Below are 23,670 nucleotides of genomic sequence, written 5' to 3' on the forward strand. Positions count from 1 at the left end.
CCCCTTGCAACATTAGATCATTTCTGAGGTGTTCCCACATCCATGATCCTAGCTAGAAGCTCTGCAACCCTCTAGGAAGGCAAATTTTAGAGTGGGAGGCTGGAGCTGGCAGGTGGGAGCAAGCCCTGGAAGACCTCACCTGAATGGGCTTGTTCATGTCCCCATCACACAGGGACACCAATGGCACGGTGAATGGCTTCCACACAGGGTCCAGCGTGTACTTGATCACCTATGGAACAGTGAGGGGCAGTTCTGGGGCTGGCCAACCCAGTGAGAATGAACAAGATGAGGGACCCACAGCCACACTTCCGGGATGGAGGTGGATATCCCAGCCACCCTTCAGGGCTGGGACTGCACAGCCCACCCTGAGCTGACAAGGATGCTTGGATGGCAGACTCCAAACACCCACCTCAGTCCTGTGGACCAGCATCCATTTGCCATCATCCCCTGGCTTGTAAAACTCGAGAAATGGGTCTGACTTCCCAAAGAGGTCCTGTGGAAGGGGAAGGACATAGGTGAGGGCTGTGACCCTAGAAGATGTAGGGGGCTGGAGCTGAGGCCTAGCTGCCTCCCCAACCCAGAGTCAGGGTGGGAGCTGCAGACCCAGCCAGCCAGGTTGGTCTCTTCCACCTTGGTCTCTGCAAGGCGAGCCAGAGGCCTTTGTAGCTATAGCCCCTGAGACCAGTGACCCCCAGAACTCCAAAATAAGGCCTAAGAGACCCTAAGACCCAGAGCCTGCAGGCATAGAGCTGCAGCATCTATCACAGGGCAGGACTTCATGAGGGTGCCTGCTTGGGCTGGGGTGCAGCACAGAGTCAGAGCTCTTGCCTGGCATGTGAAGGCCCTGGGCCCACCCCAACACCATGAAACAAAAACAAAAACAAACAAAACACAGTGCTGCTGCTCGTGCAGGGCCAGGGCCCAGTGGAATATGACTTAATGTTATTGAAACTCTGGAAATCCAAATCTATCCTATTACTGAAGGGATGTGATGTCCTCTAAAAATTCATTTAAGTTTTTAAAAAGTGGCAGTGAGGTTACATGCAAGTGAATGGCACTGAAAGTAAAATAAGTAAAACTGCATGTGAGACAGGACAAGGGAGAAGGCAGGCCACCGAAGGCCACTGCCATTTCTGGAAGGCCTCACAGAGGTGATGCAGACAGGCTTGTTGCAGGGAGGGTACAGTGAGGATGTTCAAGGAAGAGGGTTGCAGGCAGAGGTCCTGAGACAGAAGCGTCTGGTTTAACCTGGCGACAACAGGCTGGGGTTATGGCTCAGTGGAAGAGCGCTTGCCTAGCAGGTGTGAGGCCCTGGGTTCCACCCCCAGCACTGTAAAAATAAATAAGTCTGGGGACAGCAGGAGGCTGCTTTAGTTGAGACAGAGTGAAGGAGGGGAGAGAGGAAGGGGTGAGGTCTGGAATCAGGGCACCAGGGGCACCAAGGTAGAGAGGGGCCAGTAGAGCAGGTAAGAACACTGGAATTTACATCAGGTGAGATGCAGCATTGTAGAGTGGTTTCCAGCTGTGGTGTGGATGTTTCTATGTGATGGGGAGCTCACTCCCTTGTTGGTAACAGTATGCTAATTTGCAATATGCTACTCTTGTCCTCAGGGAGCAAAGAAGGTGGTGGCCCTAGAGGGCTGGGCTGGGGAGGGACATCACCCTCACAGAAACCCCCTCTCCTTGCCGCCTTACCTTCTTGTCCAGCTTCCTGCCTGCTAGGCTCAGTGTGATGACCCGGTTGTCTGACAGCTCCTGGGCAGCGATCTGTAAGGTCCAGGGTCGTAAGGGGAGGGTCATTCCTTCCACTTCCCCTGCCACCACCCCTGTGCCTAGGACCCAACTGTGCAGGGCTGGGGGTGGTGAAGGGGGAGCAGGGTGGTGCCAGGTGATCTCAGACAAGTCTCTTATCCTCTTTAAACCTCAGTTTCCATCTTCTGGAAAATGAGAGACATAACCCATCTAGATATGAGGCATCAGCAAATGATCCCCTGTGGCTCAGGAGAGGGGGACATGGGTGGCGGTGGAGATAACACAAAGGTCAGATGAGGAGGGTGGAGCAGAACCAGGGGAGAGGTTTCGGGGCAGGAAGTAGAATGACAGACCTCCTCCTGCCCTCAGCAGCTCCTGAGGGCTCAGAACACTAAGGGGTCAACATCTATAGCCACTTCACTGTGCACCTGGGGAAAAGGGCCAGGATCCACCCAAGCTCCCTCTACTGTCTCACGGGCTCACACCAATCATCTGTCCTCCATCTGTCCCCATGGTCCTCAGAGCCGGCCCAGCAGTGTTGCCCAGCTGGTGACACAGAGGCTGCTGAGAACCCTCCCTGACCCTCTCTCTCCGCTCCTCTCCACAAAGTGATAGGAAGCTATCGCCACCCCCACCACCGCCACACAATCAGGCTGGGTGCTCTCCACCCTGGGGCTTCCTCCCTGATCCCATGTGCCTCTAGATGGCCTCTCCCAGGCAAGTTGTCCATCCCACCCTCCAGTATCACGGCCCAACTCTTTCTAGGTCATCCTTTCTCCCCTTCCTGTCCTCCAGCTGGGTCTTGCCCAACCACATTATGGGGCAGGGCTCCCTTTTTCCAGAGGAGGGAATTGAGTCCCAGAGTAGAATGAGTAGAAATGCTGGGGTGTGTGTGTGTGTGTGTGTGTGTGTGTGTGTGTGTGTGCTATACTGGGCTGGGGAGGCTCTCTGGGTCAGCTTTCAATGTGGGGAAGCTGGCCTGTGAACCCCATCAGATGGGGTGACTTTGAGCATCAAGAGGTAGAGGGGCAGGACAATCCAGGAGCCAGGACCATTGTGGATGAGGGTTCAGGGAGTATCCAGGATGCTATAAAGTCACCTTGCCCTGAACCCAGGGCATTTGAGTGAAACAGTAAGGAACAACTGGGGCAGGAAAGCAAATGAGGGGTGATGGGTTCTACACAGCTTTGAATGAAGTTTCCACAGGCAGTGAGGAGCCACGGCGGGTCCCAGAGCAGAGGAGAAAGGGCCATGGGAACACAGGAAGGTGCGGAGCTCTGCCCTCCAGGGCTTGCTCCCTAGGCCTAACAGCACTGGGGGTGACCCCACCAGCCAGGCTGCCTCGGGGGTATCTTTTCTGGGTCTCACTTCCCTCATCTGTTAAATGGGGTCGCCCTGCCTTCTGGGACCCCGAGGATGGAGGAGCTCATCCCCATGCTGTCCTGCACATTGCTGGAATTTTGTGCATCAAAGGAGGAATCACTGTGCATGGCAGACACCAGCTGAGCGTGGCTGAGCAAGCGCATCTGAAAGGGCCCCAAGGGGCGCAGGTAGTGACCAGTGTGGGGAAGGGGTGCTGGGAGGGCTCTGGAGGCTCCAGGGCAAAGTAGGAAGCCCTGCTCCAAGGTGCTTTTGGGGCCTTAGACTGTCCCCCCAGCTCAGCAGCCTCCAGTGCATCATTTGTGGAGCTAGGAGCCCGTTGCTAAGAGACCTGTTGCTAAGTTGTAACTTGGGCCTTTTTACTCCAAACAAAGCTGGTGATTATCTGCCAGAGAGGCAGCCCATTGATGGGGGAGGGGAGCGGGTGGAGGCAGAGGGGGGATGTGGAGAGCTGGGAGGGGGCTGGTACCGTAATCAAGCCCTTCCCTGCTGGCTTGTCATTCATCAGCAGCAGAGGCCGAGTGATCTTCTTGCTGGAGACGATCTGGGGCGGGAGAGACAGAGAAAGGAGCTCAGCGAGGTGGGAGGACAAATCATCAACAGGCACACTCTGCGCAATGGCTCCTGTCAGCATTAGCCAGCCTGGGCAGCCAGCAGGCTGGGGCCCAGAGAGGTTAAGACATTGGCCTGAGGTCCCCCACTGGGAGAGGAATCCTGGCAGTCCGGCTCCACTGACATGGCTGGCCCCTGGAAAGGCCCTTGTGGGCTCTCGGTTGTGGGGACAACTGCAGAGGGCAGCCCCCCTCGGTGCCCTCCCCATGTGTCATACACAGAGCCTATGATGCAGGGGTCCAACTCCCATTCCTTGTATGTATGTCATTGTCTTCAATGGGTAACACATGCCCATGGAGTTCAACAATCCAAACAATACAGAAGGAAAAAGTGGAGCTCTGAAAACTGCCCCCTCCACTGGCCCCTGTCCATTGCATTCCCTCTAGGAGCTCCTCCTGTGGCCCTGGTCACACCACTGCCCAGTCCTGCCTTCCCTGGGTGAAGGTGGTCGGGTTCCCTCATGCCAAGCCCTGGGCTGCTTTCCTGGCCCCTGTTGGCTCCCTGGCCCCTCTACAAATCCTTAAGCTGCTTGCAAGGTACTCTTTGAGGGTATAGACACACAGCAGGGACTCTGACTGCTGCACTCCACTTCTTACACAAAAGGGGACATCACCTCTACTGTCCACCTATGATGTGTTCATAAACATCATCTCCTGGAGGCCAAGAACATTTCAGCTTTCACCACAACCTCTCAAAGCATTTTCTGTTATTCTTGCACCTTTCCTATAGACCAGGTGGAACAGTCATCATTAAGTGCAATGTGGGGAAACTGAGGCCCAGAATGAGGTAGGGGCTTGCTCTTAGGAACACGGCCTTAAGGGCTGATTGGGACTTGTGTCAGGGGCTCCTAGTCCTTCCCCTCCCAGCAGCAGCTTATCAGGGACTGTGGTGGATGGGAAGTGTGGCTCAGAGAGGGAAATGAAAGGCCCAAGGTCGCACAGCATGTCAGACACAGAGTGGGATGACTGCGGGTGCCTTGGCTGCAGGCAGATGCTCCCCAGGGAGACAAGACCACACCTGATGACTTCCAAAAATCAACCGCTCTGGCCACATGGGGCCCCAGCACTGGTGTGGCAGCAGCTGGCTAGCATTGTGTTTGGCTGCTCTTCAGCCTGGCCCCAACCCACCTGGCTACATTTGAGGGCCTGCTGGCTCTCCAGGCTATCTGCCTTTGCACCTGGGGAAAATGGGGCCTAGCCAGGAAAATGGGGCCAGGAAATGTAGGTGGAAGGAGAGGGTCCCCAAGGGGCTGCCTTAGGCTTGGAGCTGCTGATGTCTTGGGGTACTGCCCTGCTCCCACCCACCAGGAGGGGCCTGGCTCACTGTTCCCAAGCTGCAGGAGAACTGGCCCAGGAAGTCGTGCTCATCGAGCTGCATGCTGGACTTGTCCTGGTCAAACAGGGCGAACTTGAGCTTCTGCACCTCTTCAAAGTGGTAGTCGAGGACGAACTTCTTGGAGAACGCGGGGTTGAGGTTGTTGATGGCCGTTTCTGTCCTGTCGTACTGGCAGACGGGCAGGGATAGAGGAGCCAGAGTCAAGGCAGCCAATGGACTCTGGCCAGGAACCATTCTAACTCACTGAGCACCTACTCTACACCAGGCACTCATGGTCAGCTACTGTGTGGCTGAAGCCCACAGACAAGGAGCAGAAGTACAGACAGGCTAAGTGATTTACTCAAGGTTGAACAGTGAGTGAAGCAGGGCCAAAATTCAAAACCCAGATCTGACTCTAATATCCACACTCTGTTTTTGCCCTGTACCGGAGACTTTCCCACTGAGCTATAGGCACCATTCTCCTTTTTTTTTTTTTTTTTTTTTTTGGTACCAGGGATCGAACCATCCTCCTTTCTTAATTTTTAATTTTGAGACAGGCTCTCACTAAGTCACTAAGTTGCCCAAGGTGGACTCAAACTTGTGATCCTCCTGCCTCAGCCTCCAAGGGTGCTGAAATTACAAGTGTGTGTCACTACACCTGGCTTGTGCCCACACTCTTCACTCTTCAGCCCTGGCTCCATTCCCAGGTATCCCTGCCTGGGTAGGTGACAGGAAGCAAGTCACCCTGCCCACCTGGGCCTCACTTCTGTACAATGAAGAGATCTGACTATGTGCAGTTTTCAGACTTTGAGAAACCACACTTTACCTGGCAGTTGAGAGAGGAAACAAAAAGAAGGAAGGTCCCCAGGGGCAGATGTTTGTCTCTTGCACAGACTCTTGGAATTGTAAAGCCCAGCATGCCCCAACTGCAGGCCTGAAGCCTGGGAGAGGACAAGGCCCTGCATTGTGGGTCACTGGTGGCACATGGGAAGGAACCCCACTTCCTGGCCTCTGGACGCTGTGGCCCCAAACTTCGGAGTCTGGGTGGCAGTCTATTTCGGAACCTAAACTGTGTTGACTTTTTCTTCCACCCAGTCTAGTTCTAAGGCTTGAGCAGGAAGGATGGAACAGGCCTTGGCCCTGAGCTATTTTTAGCCAGGGTGACCATGGGGTGGGACCAGAGACTATTGGAGAGGTGGGGGTATAAGTATGGGGAGTCTTCTCAAGGGCATGCAGGGTTACAGAGACCTGGCAGAGGGACCAGTACCCTAGAAATGCCCCCCAAGAGGCCTGGGGCTCCCCCAGGAGACTACAAGTCACATCCTCACTTCCAGCGGCATCATCATCGCACTGGGAAACATAGTAAAGTCCCTCCCTTCTCTGGGCCCCATTTCTAAAATGGGTCAACAGCCCTAGATTCATTTGTTCTGGCCTCACAAGAAGGAGCCAACATCTGTGGAGACTCTTTGTAGACAAACCACACTGAGTTTAGCCGTCACCCACCATGGCCCAGTTAAATATTTATTTAAAAAGGAAATATGTATTTTGGAAAATAAACATGCATATAAAACTACCTAGAAGGCTACATACCAAACTGTGAATAGTGGTTCTGATAGGTGGGTTTTGACTGTCTTTGTTGGGTTTACATAAATTTTCTAAATTTACTACAATGAATACAGTTTCCCTTTGGAGTAGGAGATGAAGTTTTAAAAGCTGAATGTGTGAGTCACTCAGGTTTTTCAATATCCTTCCTCATGCTGCATCTTTCCTTAGGCCTTGGGCCAGAATTTTCCAGCTCAGAAGTCCCTGGCTAGGACACCACGGATGTCCCAAGCTCTGGGAACTTCCACTGCAGGCAGGGAAAAATAAAGTCCCCCTTTCATAGGTGAGCAGAAGGTTCAGACAGGGACAGCCATTTGCCTGAGGCCACATAGCAGGGTATGGCATGGCTGGGCCCTGGGACCAGCTCTAGGCCCAAAGCCTGAGCCTTCTATGTGTTTCTTTACTTCTCACTGATTGTGTTCATTTAGAAATAAAATTTATTTAAAAGCTGAAGTGGGCATTTTATAAAACTATACAAGTTTTAACTGTATTATAATAACTTACTGTGACATAAAATTACATAATTATAAGTATACATCTATGGATTAGAGTTTAACTTAGACACAATATAATTAAGTAATATTTTAAATATACTTAAAATTTTAATTTTAAGAGTAAACATTCTCTGCAATTTCCCTGCCACCAACCCACATTCCAGCTATCTCCAAGGCCCTGGGCCCAGGGGTTCAGTGGACCCACTGGTAGCCCCACCCCAGTGAGTGAGTCACCCCTGCCCCACTGCAGACACACGCAGGGGCCTCACCTCCATCCACCTGCCGCTATTCTCCGTGAAGAGGACACAGAAAGGGTCGGACTTGGAGGTGACGTCCCGGTCCAGCAGGTTCTGGCCGCTCACAGATAGCTCCACCTTGCACACGCAGTACTGGGAGCCCATGGGGGGCACCCCTGCCACCGGGGCTCCCCCACCTGGTGTATAGGCCATGGGGGTCGGTGGTGGCAGCAGCAGCTCCTGGCAGTCTAGGGGAAAGACAGCAAAGGTCAGGCGGGGACAGACCACTCTGTGGCCTGCCATCTACAGGCACATCCCCACTTGATCTTCAAGAAGGACTAAGGGCGGGGATTTAGTTCAGTGGTGCCGCCACCTGCCTCGAAAGTGCAAGGTCCTGAGTTCAATCCTCAGTACCAAAAAAAAAAAAGGAGTAGATGGGAAAGGGGCAGGGGCAGTGACTTTCTCAAAGTCTTGGAGAAAGGAAAACATGGGGAGATGTACAACAAAGACCTCCCCAGGGAGTGTGCTTAGTTTGACCTTAAAGTTCTTCCCCGATAAGGCTGGTCTTTAGCCGTGAGATACGTACAGGTCCCTGTGTGTTGCCCATGTCAGATCTGCAACAGATCACAGTGCACACAGGCATCCCAGACACTCGGTGTGCCAGGAAGAACCAGGTTCTTCTGAGCAATGAAGATGTTGGCATCTTGTGGCTACAGTGGAGGGTACGCAGGCTCAGGTTTCCCTCACTGCTTTGGCAACTAGGGAGCCCACTCCCAGGAACTTATTTAAATTTGGACCTTGGTCATTGTCTATCATGTTTGTCTTATATCTCTAACCCAAGCACCATGGTTGCAGTCTAAGAAACATACATTTGTTGAATGACAGAAGGATGAGCATATAAGTAAATGAATGGACAAACCCTCCATATCACACAAATCCTCCTGAGTTGGTCCTTACCTGCAACCCAGAGCTGACCCATCAGTCAATCATGACTTCCCCTAATCCCGAGCCACGGGCCTCTGCACCCTTCTGTTGAAGCTGGTTACTGACATTTGCTCCTGCTAAGCAGTCCTCTTTTTGAGGACACAGTGCTCACTTGAAGCAGGAGTGAAGGAACCATCTCCGAGGTGGAGGTGAGGTCTGGTCCCACCTAGCACAGACCCTGTAGACAAGCTGGCTGGCTCTCTGTGCCTCAGTTTCCTAACTGTCCATGTAATATCACAACAGTTCTTTGAGACTCTTGTGGTCAGATCTTATTCCCCCCGTTGCACGTGCATTTAACACAGGCCCCATTGCCTAGATGGATGAGTCCAGTCCCCAAATGGATGCTCCACAAGGGCCAGGCTCCAATTCCTCCACTCATATTTTGTCCCCTTGCTGTTGAGTGGATAACTGACCCTGCAGGTCCCTAGAGCGGGTAGCTGAGAGCAGCGGCTTCCCTCTGGGAACAGAACCCAAGTCCCTGTGCTTGACAGCACTGATGGCACATCCCCTGCATACCCGTTCAGTCTTGTGGGGCAAGTGGTATCACTGTTCCATTTTCCAGAGGAGGAAATAGGCTCGTCTGCTTCCTGTGGAGGCATTCAATCGGTGCCAGGGCTGTGGATCCTACAGGAAGAAGTCTGCCCTGTCTCAACCCCTACAGAGCCCCCATTCCAGTCTGGATGAAATGGAGTGAGCAGCCAGGTCCTATGGGTGAGGTAGGCCTTGATACAGAGCTGGGCTTCAGTCTGAAAGTGATGGGAAGTCTTAGAGGCAGAGAGGTGATGCGATCTAATTTGCCTTTTTGTTTTATTCTGTTTCGCAGTGATGGGGATTGAATCCAGGGCCTCCTCATTCATGATAGGCAAGCGCTCTACCACTCAGCTATATCCCCAGCCCTGAGCTACATCCTCATCCCTGATCTGCCTTTTGAAAAGCTCACTTGGGCCCTGGGGAGAGCTGCCATCAGCTGCTGTTGTCCAGGCAGGAAGGACCAGGCCATAGGCACCAGGCCACTGCTTCTCCCCTCGACCTGGGCCATGGCCCCTCCTCCAGCTCAGCCTCAGGCCCCCTGTCCCCTCCAGACACAGTGCCCCCCAGGGCCTGCCTGGCAGGGAGAGGATCTGGACAGTGACGAAGGCAGTCCTCAGCCTCCTCCCTCCCACTGCCTGTCCCCAGAAGCTCATTACAATCACACAAGCCCAGAGCGCCAGGACAGCACTGCAATTTGCCTGCAGGATTTATTCTTGTCGTGTAAGAATCCATTTCCACTGGAGGGGCCAGTGAACTGCGCCCTCTCACTGTGCACAGCTGGGAGCGAGCTGCACGCATGCGTGTGTGCAGGGCAGGGAGAGCAGATCTTTAACCAATGAGTGGGGCCAAGGGGATGTCCATCCCTTGGGCCTGGATGAGAGTGCCCGTTTATCCCTATACCTGCCCCAGGGTACAGAATCTGGGACAAGACGAGCACCCCCATTTTATAGATGAGGAAACTGAGTCCCAGAGTGCTCAAGTCACTGTCCAAGGTCACATGGCCAGGAAAGCAGAGGCAGAGCGTGAACTGAGTCTCTGGGCCCCCAGGTTGGGGCTGGGCCTTCTCACCAGGTTGAAGAGATTGTTGGGCATATGGGGACAGCCAGAGAATCCACCACACCAGGGGAGCCTGGGCTGACAGGGCAGGGTCAGGCCCAGGGCTGTAGCTGGGGAAGCCAAGGACACGCCGCCACTCCAGAGCACCCAGGACCACCAGTTCCTCCGAGGTCACACTGTCCACAGCCCTGAATCTCCTACCATCACTCACTGGCACTTGGATTCCAGCCCACCCACCTCCTCCCCAGCTCACAGGCCCCTCCGTGACATGTTAGGTGACACGTGGGCACCAGCCCCCACTGCAAGTCAGACACTTTTATTCTCAGCAGGGGAAGGGCCAGGTAACACGCCCAGCTTCACATCCTGCCCTGTCCAGATACACACGTGTGACTGGTCACACAGACACCATCACCCAGACTAACAAATGCAAAGGCACATGCCTGTCGAGTACTCCTGTCCCTGTTTGGGTTCCCTCCTGGATCCAAACCCCAGCACCTTGCCTTGGTTATCACACAAGTCTCCCACCCTCACTGTCTCCCATCTGGCTGGGGGCATGGTCAGGATCCCCGGATCACAGGGAAAGTAGGGCTGGCCTGGGACCTGACACCTCCCAGCCCTCCACAACTCCATCTGGATCTGCTCCCCAGCCCCAGCTGGGGCCAGCAGAGAATGGATGGGTAGGCAGGGAGGGAACTTCTTCTGTATGCTGGGGCAAGTCGCCCTCCTCCAACTCACCCTCTGGCAGGAAGCTTCTGGATGCCCGAAACGGGGAGCACATGATGTCTGAAGTTGGGGCAGGCAGGGGTCAGAGTGGCTGTGGGTGGCAGCCCGGGAGCGGGCAGGCAGGCTGGACCCTGAGGCCTGACGCAATGGAAAAAGAAACTACAGCTCAGGCTGGGCTGGGGCCCCCTCCCCTCCTGCCCCAGCAGGAGCAGCAAGGTGTCATTAAGGAAAGGCTGGGTCTGCCATGCGCATGTGGGCAAGATGGAAGGCTTGGGACACTGCCTGCCCCACCCCGCAGATAATTTGAGGTTTCAGGCTAGAGGAAGGGGTATGGGGAGCCAGGGCCTGCTCGAGGGATGGTCCTGACTCATGGCAGAGGTGGGCACAGGCTTCTGGGTGATCAGACTCCCTGGAAGGAGTTTGGAGGGTGGAGATACCAAACCAGCAGTCCCTTTTACAAATGGGTTAACTGGGGCAAGTGGAGGAGTCTAAGACTCCTCAGTCATAGGTTTGTGCATTATTCAAACATCCCTTGAGAACCCTCAAGCTGTGGCAATGAGTAAAGCATAGAGCAGTGGTGGCAAACCTATGGTATGTGTGCCGTAGTGGGCACAAAGAGCCCTCTCTGTAGGCATGCGAGCCAGGTTGCTCCAGCATTACCACAGTAGCAGATAACAGCACACACAGGGGCAATGTTGGCTGTTTGCGTAATGGGCACTAGGTCTCTAAAAGGTTCGCCATCCCTGGCATAGAGGGTTCAGCCTCCACCAGGTCCACTGCTCCAGCAACAAAGGCCTGGCCATAGGGCCAGGACAGGATCTCGTGACTCTGGTGCTGAGCATTAGGGCTTTTTTTTTTGGTACTGGAGATCGAACTCAGGACCTTGTGCTTGTGAGGCAGGCACCAGAACCACTGAACTAAATCCCTGGCAAATGACTAGTACAGATCGTACACATTTTTTTGTCTGTTTGTTTTGGTACCAGGGATCAAACTCAGGTCCTTGCACTTGCAAGGCAGGCGCTGGAACCACTGAGCTAAATCCCCAGCCCACATTAGGGCTTTAACCAGAAACCTGGGAACCCATGGTCCTTGACTCCTTTTAACCTTCTTCTGCCATATCCCACGGTGCAGCCCACCCCACCTCCAAGTTGTGTCCAGCATCCATCTGCCTGTCTCTACTTCCTCTGCTGCAGGCTAGCCGGGCCCCTATCATCCCTGCCCAGCCATGCCCCAGCCCATGACGGGTCTTCCCAATACAAGTGATCCTCTCACACTAGGGCAAGAAGGAATCTTTAAACATATAAATCCAATGCTGCCATAGCTCTACCTGAAACTCTTTCAAAACTTCCCCTTCCAGGTCACAAAGACCCCCAACCCTCCCCAGGCCAAAAGAGCCCTGCCTGATCTGATCCCATCTCAGACCACATTTCTCTGGCTCCCTCTGCTCTGGCTACACCGCTTCACCCCGCTCTGTGAATATGACACCTGTCTCCTGCCTCAGGGCCTTTGCACTTGCTGCCCCTGTTGCTCAAAATGCTTTTCTTCCCATCAAGAGTTGTCACATCCTCTGAGACCTTTTCTGATCACTTGAACTAATGTAATCTGTCTCAGCTCCATGCTGTCTTCTTCACTGAACACTGTTGTACCTTCATTTTACATATTTGTCTACGTGCCTGAGTTTGTCATCTGTCCTCCCTAGAGTGTAGGTTCCTAGGGAGGCACCAGTACTGTTTCTCCAGCACGATAGCAGAGTCTGTACCTAGTGGATGTTAATGAATGTGCTGAGTGCATGAGGGTGCAGGCACCCCGCAGGCAGGCCCTTCCTCTACAGCACAGACAGCATTGCCTCCCTGTGCACGGCACGGCTCTCAGAAGATCACAAAGCCACTTTGCAAACTCTGGACCCTCATAACTGCTCAGGCAGGACAGCAAGAGGGGGACTTAGTTCATGGGGTGGAAACTGAGGCCTAAAAATGGGCAGCGGTTTTTTCTAAGCAAAAGCAGGATGTGCCCAAGCCCAGAGCCCAGGCTGCTGTGATACCAGCAACACAGGCCCCAGGAGCTGGCTGCAGTCCATGGGGCTCACTGCGGGGAGGAGTTGCTGAGCAGGCCAGGGGCGGAGGGCCCCAACTTAGAGGTGGGTGGCAATGGCGAGACACCAGGAGAGGCAGGTGGCTGAGGGAAACCTGCAGACCCAGACAGGGAGGAGAGTGGGTGAAAGGGAAGCAGCAGCCCCACACAGAGATTCCCAGCTGGTGGACATAATGGGCGACCACTAACAACTGTGGGACGGCCTGTTGGAACTTCCAGTAGGAGGCATCAGGGGCCATCCGAAAAAGCAGGTTTGATTTGATATCTGGAAAATGGAAAAAAGTCTCTGTTTTCAGTGCCAACTACTGGATGCAAAGTTCTCCAAAGTCTTGCTGGTAGCTGTCACAGGGACAGAGGCTTGGTCCTCTGCTCGGTACCACGCAGCAGTAAGAACACAGATTGGGACTCTGATTCAGACTACTATAGTTGAACCCCGGGCTCTGCCATTTACCTGTGTGACTTCAGGGAAGTTGTTTAACTTCCCTGTGTCTCGGTTTCACCCTCTGTAACTTGGGGACAGTAACAGTGCTCTCCTAGGGTGTTGTGAAGATTAAGCAGGACAGAGCTCTTGGAAAAACAATGTACAGCTTTTGTGGTTATCAGGGATCCCTGATCGCTGGGGAGTGGAGGGAGCCAACCAAACACTCAGGGGGTGTGATTCACATATGGACAGCATATGGCTAGAACTGGTTAAGAAAGAACTATGGCTCTCGGCTGACCTTCTCTGCTGGTGGACAGGACCATGAAGGCCAAGGTGGTAGATGGGATCAGGGAGTAGATAATGAACGTGGACAGGATAACCTTCCCGTCTGGTGTCCATTTCTTGGGGACTATGGGTCTGGGACCACTGCAGCCTCTAGCAAATCCTATGCAGGGGGTCTAATCTCTGATAGAAGAGCCTTCTGTGGTAGCCCAGGGCTCTCCCCACTGCAAGTGGTTGCTACACTGGTGGCTCTGGTATCTCCCGGGAGCCTGCCATCAGGAAAGGAGAGGCGCCTGGCAACCTGTATTTGAACAAGCCCTCCAGGCCATCCTGTGTGGGCTAGGCACTCACAAATCACGGGTTGGGTGGGCAGGTGGGGTTCCTAATAAGCTCCCAGGGGAACCCCAGGCTGCCCCCCAGGACCATATGGGAGCAAGAATGTCCAGAACTGAGACTGCAATATGGCCACCCAGTGGCTGCCCACACTAGGATGGCTCTAGTTTGCATGAATTTGGCCCAATTAAGCATATACTTGGTATACCAGTCCCTGGTATAGATGGTAATACTCTGCTGACCAGAACCCTTGCTAACCACCTTTCCCCTGCTCCTACCCTCAAACCCTAGGCCCCCCCACCCCAATCCAGCCAGCTGCTTATTTTACAGAGCCTTCAGGGGGTTGGGCCATATCTTAAGTGCACCCAGGTATAAATTACCTCCTTCAGCCCATTTCCCAGGTGAGGAAACTCAGGAAGACAAATGACAGCCATATTAGGGTTCTCCAGACAAAGTGGACCAATAATGTAACTTTTTTTTTTTTTAAATAGTGTATCTTTTAAGGCAGGATCTCACCATGTAGTCCAGTCTGGGCTTGAACTCGCTATGTACCCCAGGATGGTCTTAAACTTGTGATCCTCCTGCCTCAGCCTCCTGAGTGCTGGACTTACAGTTGTGCACCACCATGCCCAGCTTTGACAGAAATTTATTTTAAGGAATCACTTCATGGGATCCCGGAGGCTGGAAAGTCCAAAATCTATGGGATAGGCCCAGATTCCTTCTTCTCTGAGGGACACTGGTCTCTGTGCTGGGGGCCTTCCATGGGTTGGATGAGGCCCATGCATTATGGAGTATAATCTGCTTTACTCAAAGTCTACTGACTTAAATATTAATCGCATCTTAAAAGTACCTTCACAGCAGCATCCAGACTGGTATTTGACCAAACAACCTAGCCAAGTTCGCACGTACAACTAGCCACCACTGCTCCTTTTTAGGCCCAGTTTCCCCCCATGCACAGAGCCCCTCTCTTGCTGTGAGAGCAGTGATGAAGGTCCAGGGTCTGCAAAGAGGCTTTGTGATCTTTTGAGGGAATGGTGCTGTCTGTGCTGCAGAGGAAGAGCCTGCATGCCTTGGTGTTGTGGCCTCGCATACTCAGCAGCCTGCGTGGGGTACTGTGAAGGACTATGGGCTCACCTTTAGTGTGGCAGCTACAGGGGCCACCCTACCTGTCAGCTGGCAGAGGGGAAGGTGAGTGTGGCCACACTGATGGAGAAAGAACCATCTTAGCAAGGCCCGGCCCAGGTCCGGTGCTGAGCCCTTCGCCAGCTCTGCCTTCTGTACCTTTCCACACTCCTGAGCGAGGCTGCCATAGAGCCCATTCTCCAGATGACAGACCGAGCTCTGGTAGTTGAATGACTTGCCCAGAAGTCCTGGCCTCTGGCTCCCAGGCCATCACCCCCTCAACCTTGAAAAGCATCTGCATCCAGACTAACTCTGGATCAGTCACTTGAACTTCTGGCATGTTTAGTCCCCTTCACCCACCCCACACTGGAGACTGAACCCAGGCAGCACTGAGCTACATCTCTAGCCTTTTTCATTTTTATTTTTATTTATTTATTTATTTTTGGTACTGGGGATCAAACTCAGGACCTTGCGCTTTCGAGGCAGGTGCCAGAACCACTAAGTTAAATCCCCAGCCCTATTTTTTTGGTTTTGAGACATGATATCACTAAGTTGCCAGGCTGGCCTCAAACTTGCAATCCTTCTGCCTCAGCCTCCCAAGTAGCTGGGATTACTGGCTAGTTTAGTTTTCTTACTCATTCAATAAAAATTAGAAAATGCCAGCACACTGTAGGTATGGGGCCAAATGAGAAAAAACTCTCCGTGGCTCTCTGTCTGTCTCAGGGCAACATCTGAAACTCCCTGACGGGTTCCCAAGGTCCTCACACCTCTGGGTCTGGCTATGTTGTTCACTTACCCTAGGCACCAGCAATACTTCTTTGTACCTGATTAATTTTGCAGTGCTGTTCCATCTGCCTGGAATGCCTTTCCTCTTTCTTCACTTAGCTCTTTTACTCTTTGAACTCAGCTCAGCAAAACCAAACACAATACCAGAATTCACTCTGCCCACTCCAGGATGGCCAAAAATTTAAAAAGCTGCCAAAAGCACACGTTGGCAAGGATGTGGAGCATCCCTAACTTTCCCAGGTTTCCAGAGGGAACGGAAATCAGTCCAACCACTTAGTAGAAGCATTCAGCAGTACCTATGAAAGCTGAATACATGCATCCCTAGGATATTCCAGAAATGCCAACAGAAATGCTCACCTATGTTCACCAAAAGATACACACAAGAGTGTCCAGAGCAGCACTGTTCCTGATAATCCCAAACTGGGACTACCCCATCCCTGTCATCAGGAGAAGGGATAAATAAGTGGTGATTGTGCATACAATGGACAGTGTGCAAGGAGCACCAACACAGTCGGGGCTCGCCACTGGCCAATGCAGGAAGATGTAAAGTTGGTTGCCAACCCGTATGGTTTCATTTATATGAAGTCAAACATGGACTGAGGAAATCTATGCTGCTGAAAGTGAGCACAGTGGTAGGACAGGTGGCTGTGAGTGACCAACCAGGAGGGGACCCCAGGAGGCTCTGGTGCTGGTTGTGTGGTCTCTGGACCCAGGTGCTATTGACATAGATTGTTGGTTGGAGACCAGTCATCCAGTAGCAATGGGCAGAATAGATGGTTTTCTGTGTTACACTTCAGTACAACCTGTAAGGAAAAAGCCAACCATCTAGGGAGCATCCAGGAGCTACCTGCTTCCTGGGTCCCTGAGGAAGGACACTTCTGATATCGCCATACTATAGCTGCCAGCTCAGGAAATGTCACCCTCACTTGAGCACAAAGACAGGACCAAATCTCACTTTCATCCCTGTTGCCCCCAACATCTAGAGGCACAAAAAGGAGCTGGACAAATGTTTGTTGGGCATGAGGAAGAATGAAAAGGTGAAAGGAAATGAAACCATGGCATATGGGAATTATTATAGAAGCCTGGGACTAGAGATTCACAAAATTCTCAGATTGAGGAATCCAGGATTTTGGAATCATGAGTTCTGTGAATCTCTGGGCTGAAAGGAGGCATAGTTTATCTGGCCCCACCTTCCAGCCACACCAGGACCCTGGCCCTGGCCCAGCACCCCACATCCTGCATCCTGGATCCTGGGGAAAAGTAGTCCAGCCCCGAGGTGCCCCCATTCACGGGGGCCCTCCCTGTACTCAGGGCTCCATTGGCTCCCACCAGGCGGCAGGCAGGCCCCAGGGAACAGGCAGGGCATGGCATCACCACACAAAACATTTTTCCACCTTAGCCATGGCACCAGCTGCTGTGCTCTGAAGATACCACACTCTGCCAAGCAGCCAGGCCATTATGGGGATAAATATAGATGCAGACAGTGAGGCGAGGAGGCTGCAGCAGGGGTCGGCCCTGATGCCCTCCTGGGGCCCAGCTTCTGCTAGGCCACACTCAGAGGGAAGCCATGCTCTGTAACCTCACCTCATCAGCGAGCTCTGCCCTTGCATGGGAGTGCCAGGCCCAGGGCTCCCACCCTGTCACTCCATGGGCTGGCCCCACAGGTACAGAGGCAGCCAGCCCTGCCCTCAAGGAGTCTGGAGGTTGGGCTTGATCCTGCTCCTCTACCCTCTCTCCGGGTCCTCCCTCCACTCTTCACCTGTCCTCTTGCCTCCCTGAAGGTTCAGAAGGGATTGGGGGGGGGGGGGCTGTGAGTACTCTGAGTACTTTGGGGGCCTTGGGAGTGGGTTTTACCAGGCTAAGAGGGAGGACCTGGCTAATAGAAGGCCAAGGGCTTGGTGAACATACGGCCTAAGTCACTGAAAAGTGGCTTCATTCAAACGGAGGCACTAAGGGGCCTCAGAGATGGGGGACAGCCCTAGGAGTCCCCTGTGGTACTGAAATGCCCCTAAGTAAGTACCAGGGGGGCAACTGGGCACCAGCAGTCTCCTAATTCTCCTTATGAACCCAGGCACACCCCTTCCCCTCTCAGTGCCTCGGTCTCCTTACTTGTGAAGTAAAGCATGGCCAACCCTCCTTCTGGCCATGTGGGACACACAAATGCCTCCAGAGTTTTCCTGGGCTGCTCTGGGCTTCCAGCCCCAAGCTCCACCCAGAATCTCTGGGCTGATAGACACAAAAAGTCATCCACTCTTGCCCTAAGCCTGAATCCCTCTGCAGGCTCCTGTGTGGCTGAGTACCTGCTCACATCCTCTGCAGAGGGGCCTCGGCACCTTTTGCTAATGGCTCCTTGCAGTGCAGTGGCCTTTGGGCTGCTGCCCACACCCTGCCACACTGAGGAGGTGCCCCAGCCCCTTCTCACTCCAACAGCTCTGAGCCTCAGTACCCCAAGTGTGAGGCTACCACTCAAGGAAGTGCTTCTGGCCAAGGACCCTGCCATCCACTTTTCAGCTCCTGGTCCTGGCTCCTAGGAAGTCCTCCCTAAGGAAATGGGAATCGCAACACTGCTTGGTTGCTTCTGTGTTCCTGGTCCTGCTCCAAGGGCCTAGATCTCCCTGCAACCCCAAGAGATAGGCCTTGCCATTTTCACCCCACTTTATAGATCAGGAGAACTGAGGTACAATGGTTAAGTAACTCCCCTATTATAGGCTGAACTGTGGCCCCCAAGGATACCCCCAGTATCTCAGAATGTGAACTTACTGGGATACAGGGTAGCTGCAGATATAATTAGTCAAGATGAGATCATCTTGCAGTAGGGTGGCCCCAAATCCCATGTGACTAATGTCCTCAGAGACGGCATTGTGAAGACAGACAGGGAAGGCGCCGTGTGAAGGAGGCTGGAGCTACGCTGCCACAAGCCCAAGACAGTCCAGGCCTACCAGAGGCTGGAAGGAGCCAGGAAGGATTCTCCCTGGAGATGTGGAGGGAGCATGGTCCTGCTGACAGCTTGATTTCAAACTTGCAGCCTCCAGAACTGGGAGAAAATAATTTCTGCTGTTTTAAGCCATCCAGTGTGTGGTACTCAGCCTGCCCGTGGCAGACTAGGGTTTGAAAGCAGGCTGCTGGGCTCCCAGCAACCCCTGTGCCCTTTTAACCTTCTCAGGTGGTGGCCCCAGGGGCACAACTCTGAAAGATTACTAGAGGGAGGGAGAGCTGAGCATGCTCTCTCCTATGTCTTAGAGAGGTGGCAACCAAGGCACACCAGGCAGGCCAGATGTCCCCACCTCCTGGCAAGACAAAGACCATCAAGGGAGACAGCTAAGTTGTGGGGAGCATGGGCTCCTGGAATGAACTAGGCCCGGCTCGGGGTCTCTGCATGTGCTGTCTCCTCTGCCTGGGGCCCCCTCCCTCCTTCCTCCCTCTGTCTACCCCCCACCCCCCTCCATTCTAAAACCTTTGCTGAGAACCTGCTGGGCACTAGGCAGGGTGCTCAGATGTGACCCAAAGGTCAATGCCCTGCCCCTGGGGCTTTCTAGACAATGAACAGCTCAGTTCCAAGGTTGCTGCCTCCTTGACAGGTATCCCAGGCCCCACCACACTGCCTCATCACAGTCACAGCACCCTGCTTTATTCTCTTTAGGACAATTTCCATCTGCTAAAGTCTTCTGTCTTTTTGTCATTTGCTCACCTCTCACTGGCCCCCCATCCAGTCCAAGCTCCCCACTCAGGGGCTGAGTCTGCCTCGGCCATAGCTGTACCCTCAGCATCCAGTAGTCTCAGGCCCACAGACGCTGTTCAGGAACTATTTTTTGAGTAATCAAATGGATGACCACATGCAGTAAGGTCAGTTCCTATTTTAGGAGGCACATTTCCTAGGTGAAGAAACTGAGGTTAGAAAAAACAGCCCAGGTCACACAGAAAATGGGTGACTCCCTGGCACATCTCTGTCTCCTGGATTGGCAGGCAATGGTAGTAGGTGATGTCCCACTTAGAACAGCAGCCACCAACTCCTCCACTTCTCAGCGCGGGGGTGAATCCCACCTTCTCTCGACACACACCTTTCCTTATGCCCTACTGCTGCTGCACTCAGCAAGGTGAGACAGGGATCTCTCCAGGGGCCCGAGAGGGCAAGCCTGTCAGTCTCCTAGGCTCCATCATCCAACATCACAGACCTCATCTAGCAGAGGCTACACCAAGGGAAAGACAGCCCTCACACAAACGTTTACTGGGCACCTGTTCTGTGCCAGGCACTGTTCTAAGTGCAGTGCACTGCTCTTGCCCTTTGGTGGAGCTGACACCTTTGGTGAGGGAGCAGATAATAACTGATGCACAAATGAATAAATAGGATGATTTGAGAGCGTGGCAAAGGCTTGGAGAAAAATAAAGCAAGCTGATTTAACAGTGGGACAGTGATGAATCCTCACTCAGGATCCCAGAGGAAGAGGTATGGATGGGGCAAGCAGGGAAATGCTCCAGGACACCAGATAGCAATTTTCTCATCCTTGGCACAAGAGCCAAAGCCAGGTGGGGCTGGGAGGACAGAGGACATGGGACTGGGAGCCAGGACGCACCTATGACTCTAGCTCAGACTTCAGGCACTGAAGGATCCCACATCATTCCTCATGGACAGGGGGTGTTGGCACACAGGTGGACTGTTGCCCTCTCCAGCTGCTGCCTGCCAAGATGGCAGGGTGACCTGAGCTCCAGGCTGCCACAGAGCTGGCTATAGGTCCTTTCTGAGGTTGTATTCTCCAAGGGGAGGGGGTCTGGATTCCTGAAGTGTCTTGCTCCTGACTTAGCAGCCCCGATGCTGTCTGTAAGGGACAGAGGCGGGGAGAGGTAGAGAGCCCTTCATCAGGCAGGTAACATCCTGGGCCTGGACTGGGAGCTTCTCAGTAGGGGACTTTTCTTGGCAATGATGCTGCCTCTTTTGACAGGAGTGAGGGAACTATTCCAGAATGCTCTTTTTTTTTTTTCCTGTTCAATTTTCTTGGAGCCCTGTGAGGTCAGCCCGAGGTGATGGAAACCACCTCGCAGTGTTCTCCACACCTCGGCTGGGTAGAAACCCCTGCCCCCAGTCCCTGGAACAGCCCAGAAGCCCCTACCTTTGGATTCATGCCATGGCTCCTCTCTCCAGGGAGGGGCAGGGGAAGGAGCAAGCTGGCCTGAGAAAATCCCAGAAGGGATCTTAAATGCAGTTGCCCACATCAGGCTTACTAATATTCCCATGAACAGCAATAATGACAGCAGTTACCAAGCGCGTAGCATGTACCAGTCACCATGCTGGCACACAAGCCCTTTGTCATCTAATTGATCCTCACAACTGCCTTTAAGAAACATACAATTACCCTGTAAGAGAATAAAGGCACAGAGCACTCTCCTCACTACTGTATAGTACCTATAGAAAACCTGAGGCTCTACCCTGGTCCCTTTACTCACTTAGGCCCCCCAGTTTTTAATAAGTGGAATTCTGGGGGGTAAGGGGGGGGTCCCTTGAGACAACACCAGAAACATCACACTTGCCTTTCATGAGGTGCTGCCCACACCGCAGAACACTGGCTCCCAGGGCCAGGCCCAGCCTCTTCGCAGCTCTGTAAACTGGACTGTGTCACAGTTCACCTCATTTTACAGATGGAAAAACCCCCAAACCCAAGGCAGGTGTGACAAGGCAGGAAGACAGAAAATGGCAAAGGCAAGGAGAACCCAATCATCTATATGCACTGTCCCTGGTTCTATCCATGGAGAAAACTGTCTGGGTGGCCCCTCCCACTCCAGCAAGCAGTGTCCCCAGCCTGGGACAGTCCCAATCTGCTGGGCCTGGGGCTAGGAGGGCTGCAATAAAACCACTCCTGTACGTTAATGCTCAGCCTACGGGTAGGTCCTGGGTGATGAACCCATTTTATGGATGATGACCAGGGGGTTCAGATGGTTGGGGCCACCATCCCACTGCTGGACGGAGGAGGGTGTTCAAAGACAGGTCTCCCATGGTACTCTCTTTAGGGCTGTCCACAGGGAGGCTCCAGTTGCCAGATTACAACCTGGGCCATAATCCGTTTTCTTGTGGGTGAACAAGGGGTGAAGGGCTCTCTACCACTTATCCAAAATACCAGTCTCCTTCTCCAGGCCACTGGAGCCAAAGCCAGGGGGTCCAGAGAAGCCATGAGCACAGGGCTGGCAGCCAAGAGGCACCTCCAACCCCCCACTCAGTCCTTACACAATGGAGGACCCTACATCGTCCCTCCTAGACAGTTAGGGTGGGATGCAATCAGATGGTCACTCTCTCCAGCTGCTGCTTACCAAGATGGCAGGGTGACCTGGCCTCCTGGCTCCCACAGAGCCCACCCCATGTCCTTTCTGAAGCCATATTCTCCAAGGGGAAGGGAACTGGATTCCTGAAGTGTTCTGCTACTGACTTAGCAGCCTCAATGCTGTCTATAAGGGATAGAGGAGGGCAGAAGGAGGGAATCCTCCACCAGGCAGATGTCACCTGGCTGGGGGCTCCTCAGTAGGGGACCTTGCTTGGCAATGATGCCACCAATCACAGGTGAGGGTGCCCCAAGAGGCACAATGAGCCCCAATCCCTTGGTGATACCTCATCCTACATGATCCAAACCTTCGGGCAGAAAAAACAAAGGGCAGCTGGAATAGTTTTCCCAGACCTCTTGCCTTGGCCCCTTCCCCCAAAGACTTATGGGGCTTATCAGATAGCAAGATGAAACCCTAATTGCCACCAGCACCCTGGGGTCCTACTGTACCTATGATCTTGGGCAAATCTCAGGACCCCTTTCAGGCAGCCCCTCACCCAAAGGGAGAGCTTACTGAAGCAGAGGGGCAGACACTGAAGAGAGTAAGAGTCCTTTATTTTCCACCAAGCATGGAACTAACTCTGCCGGGCAGGAAAGAAGAAAGGTCCTCTCCCTCCCCCACGCCTTTAAACACACAGGTGCCAGACAGCTTTTGCGCAAAAACTAGTTTGCAAACACATTCCGAAACACACACTTCTGGGAAGCTGCCCAGCTCTACTCCCCCTCTCTGCTCCCTGCCTCCCCCTTCCCCCAGCTGGAGGTGGCCCTCAGACAGCTCCCTGGGGCAGGACCCGTGTGGGGATGGGAGTTGAGCAGGGCACACTTGCCAGGGGCCACTTCAACGTCTCGCCTTCATCGGCTTCCAGACGTCCCCCCAGGATCCCCAGGGGAAGGCCTATGGATCCCCACAATAGCCCCTCAGGGCGCCACCGTCGGCCGGCCTTTCCTTACCCCGTGTCGGGGCGAAGGTGGAGCGCCCCCGCGTGGCCGGGTCGAAGCTGAGTCACCTAAGCGCCGAGTCTCGGCACAAGCCGGCGGCTGGGGCTTGGGGTGCCGCACCCTCCTAGGCGGAACCCAGCGACCTTCAGGCCCGCCCAGGCCCGCCCGCCGCGCTAGAAGCCGAGCCCCAGGGCCGAACTTGGGCGTCCGCGCCAGACTGCCCCGCCCGCCCTCGCCTTCCCGCCGGCCCCACTTACCACGCGTCCCGCTGGCGGCTCAGCACGCGGCGGCCGCTCCCCGCGCTCCGGGCCCCTGTGGCATCCCCGGGCGCTCCGCTGCTTGGCCCGGCGCGAGTGCGGGACGGCTCGGGCGCTGCCCGCGCGGCGTGACCCGCTCGCGTGCGCTCCCGGGGCCGATCCTCCTCCCGGGCCAGCGGGCGGGCGGTGGCGGCGGCTCGGGCTCCTCCCTCCGGCCGAGGGCGGGTGCAGGGAGGGAAGCGGGAGGCGAGGCGGGCGCTTCCTGGAGGGGCGAGCGCTCTCCTCGGGCGGAGCGGGCGCGCCCTGGCACTCCGGGCCCCGCGGGTCCCGAACCCTCGAGGCCCAGCACGGAGGGTCCGAACCTTCAAGGCGGGAGCGCGAGGGCGCGAACGTCCCCACGGGAACTCGGCGGGCCGCGGCGCCGCGGGTTCGCGCCGGCCCCGGGCCTGC

The 23,670-nt window shown here is 54.2% G+C and overlaps 1 protein-coding gene across 3 annotated transcripts in view; it reads right to left on the reverse strand.

Annotated features, from left to right (window-relative positions):
• The window catches only part of Cpne2 (copine 2), a 42,866-nt gene extending 19,460 nt beyond the window's left edge, over positions 1-23,406 (reverse strand). For 2 of the 3 annotated variants that reach the window (XM_087206169.1, XM_004843182.4), the window contains exons 1-7: positions 23,221-23,406; positions 7,424-7,638; positions 5,068-5,247; positions 3,602-3,676; positions 1,696-1,767; positions 410-493; positions 140-229 (exon numbers count right to left, since the gene is read on the reverse strand). In XM_087206169.1, the coding sequence (XP_087062295.1) occupies positions 140-229; positions 410-493; positions 1,696-1,767; positions 3,602-3,676; positions 5,068-5,247; positions 7,424-7,603 (681 nt within the window). In that variant the 5' untranslated portion in view covers positions 7,604-7,638; positions 23,221-23,406. Of the gene's footprint in view, positions 1-139; positions 230-409; positions 494-1,695; positions 1,768-3,601; positions 3,677-5,067; positions 5,248-7,423; positions 7,639-23,220 lie in introns of those variants that run through there. The other variant, XR_002394371.2, reaches the window with a different exon arrangement.
• Between the last annotated feature and the right edge of the window lie 264 nt (positions 23,407-23,670).

This window comes from Heterocephalus glaber, unplaced genomic scaffold, assembly GCF_053883595.1.
Source record: "Heterocephalus glaber isolate CG9 unplaced genomic scaffold, H.glaber_assembly_v1.0 deba00000071, whole genome shotgun sequence".
Taxonomy (NCBI): Eukaryota; Metazoa; Chordata; class Mammalia; order Rodentia; family Bathyergidae; genus Heterocephalus; species Heterocephalus glaber.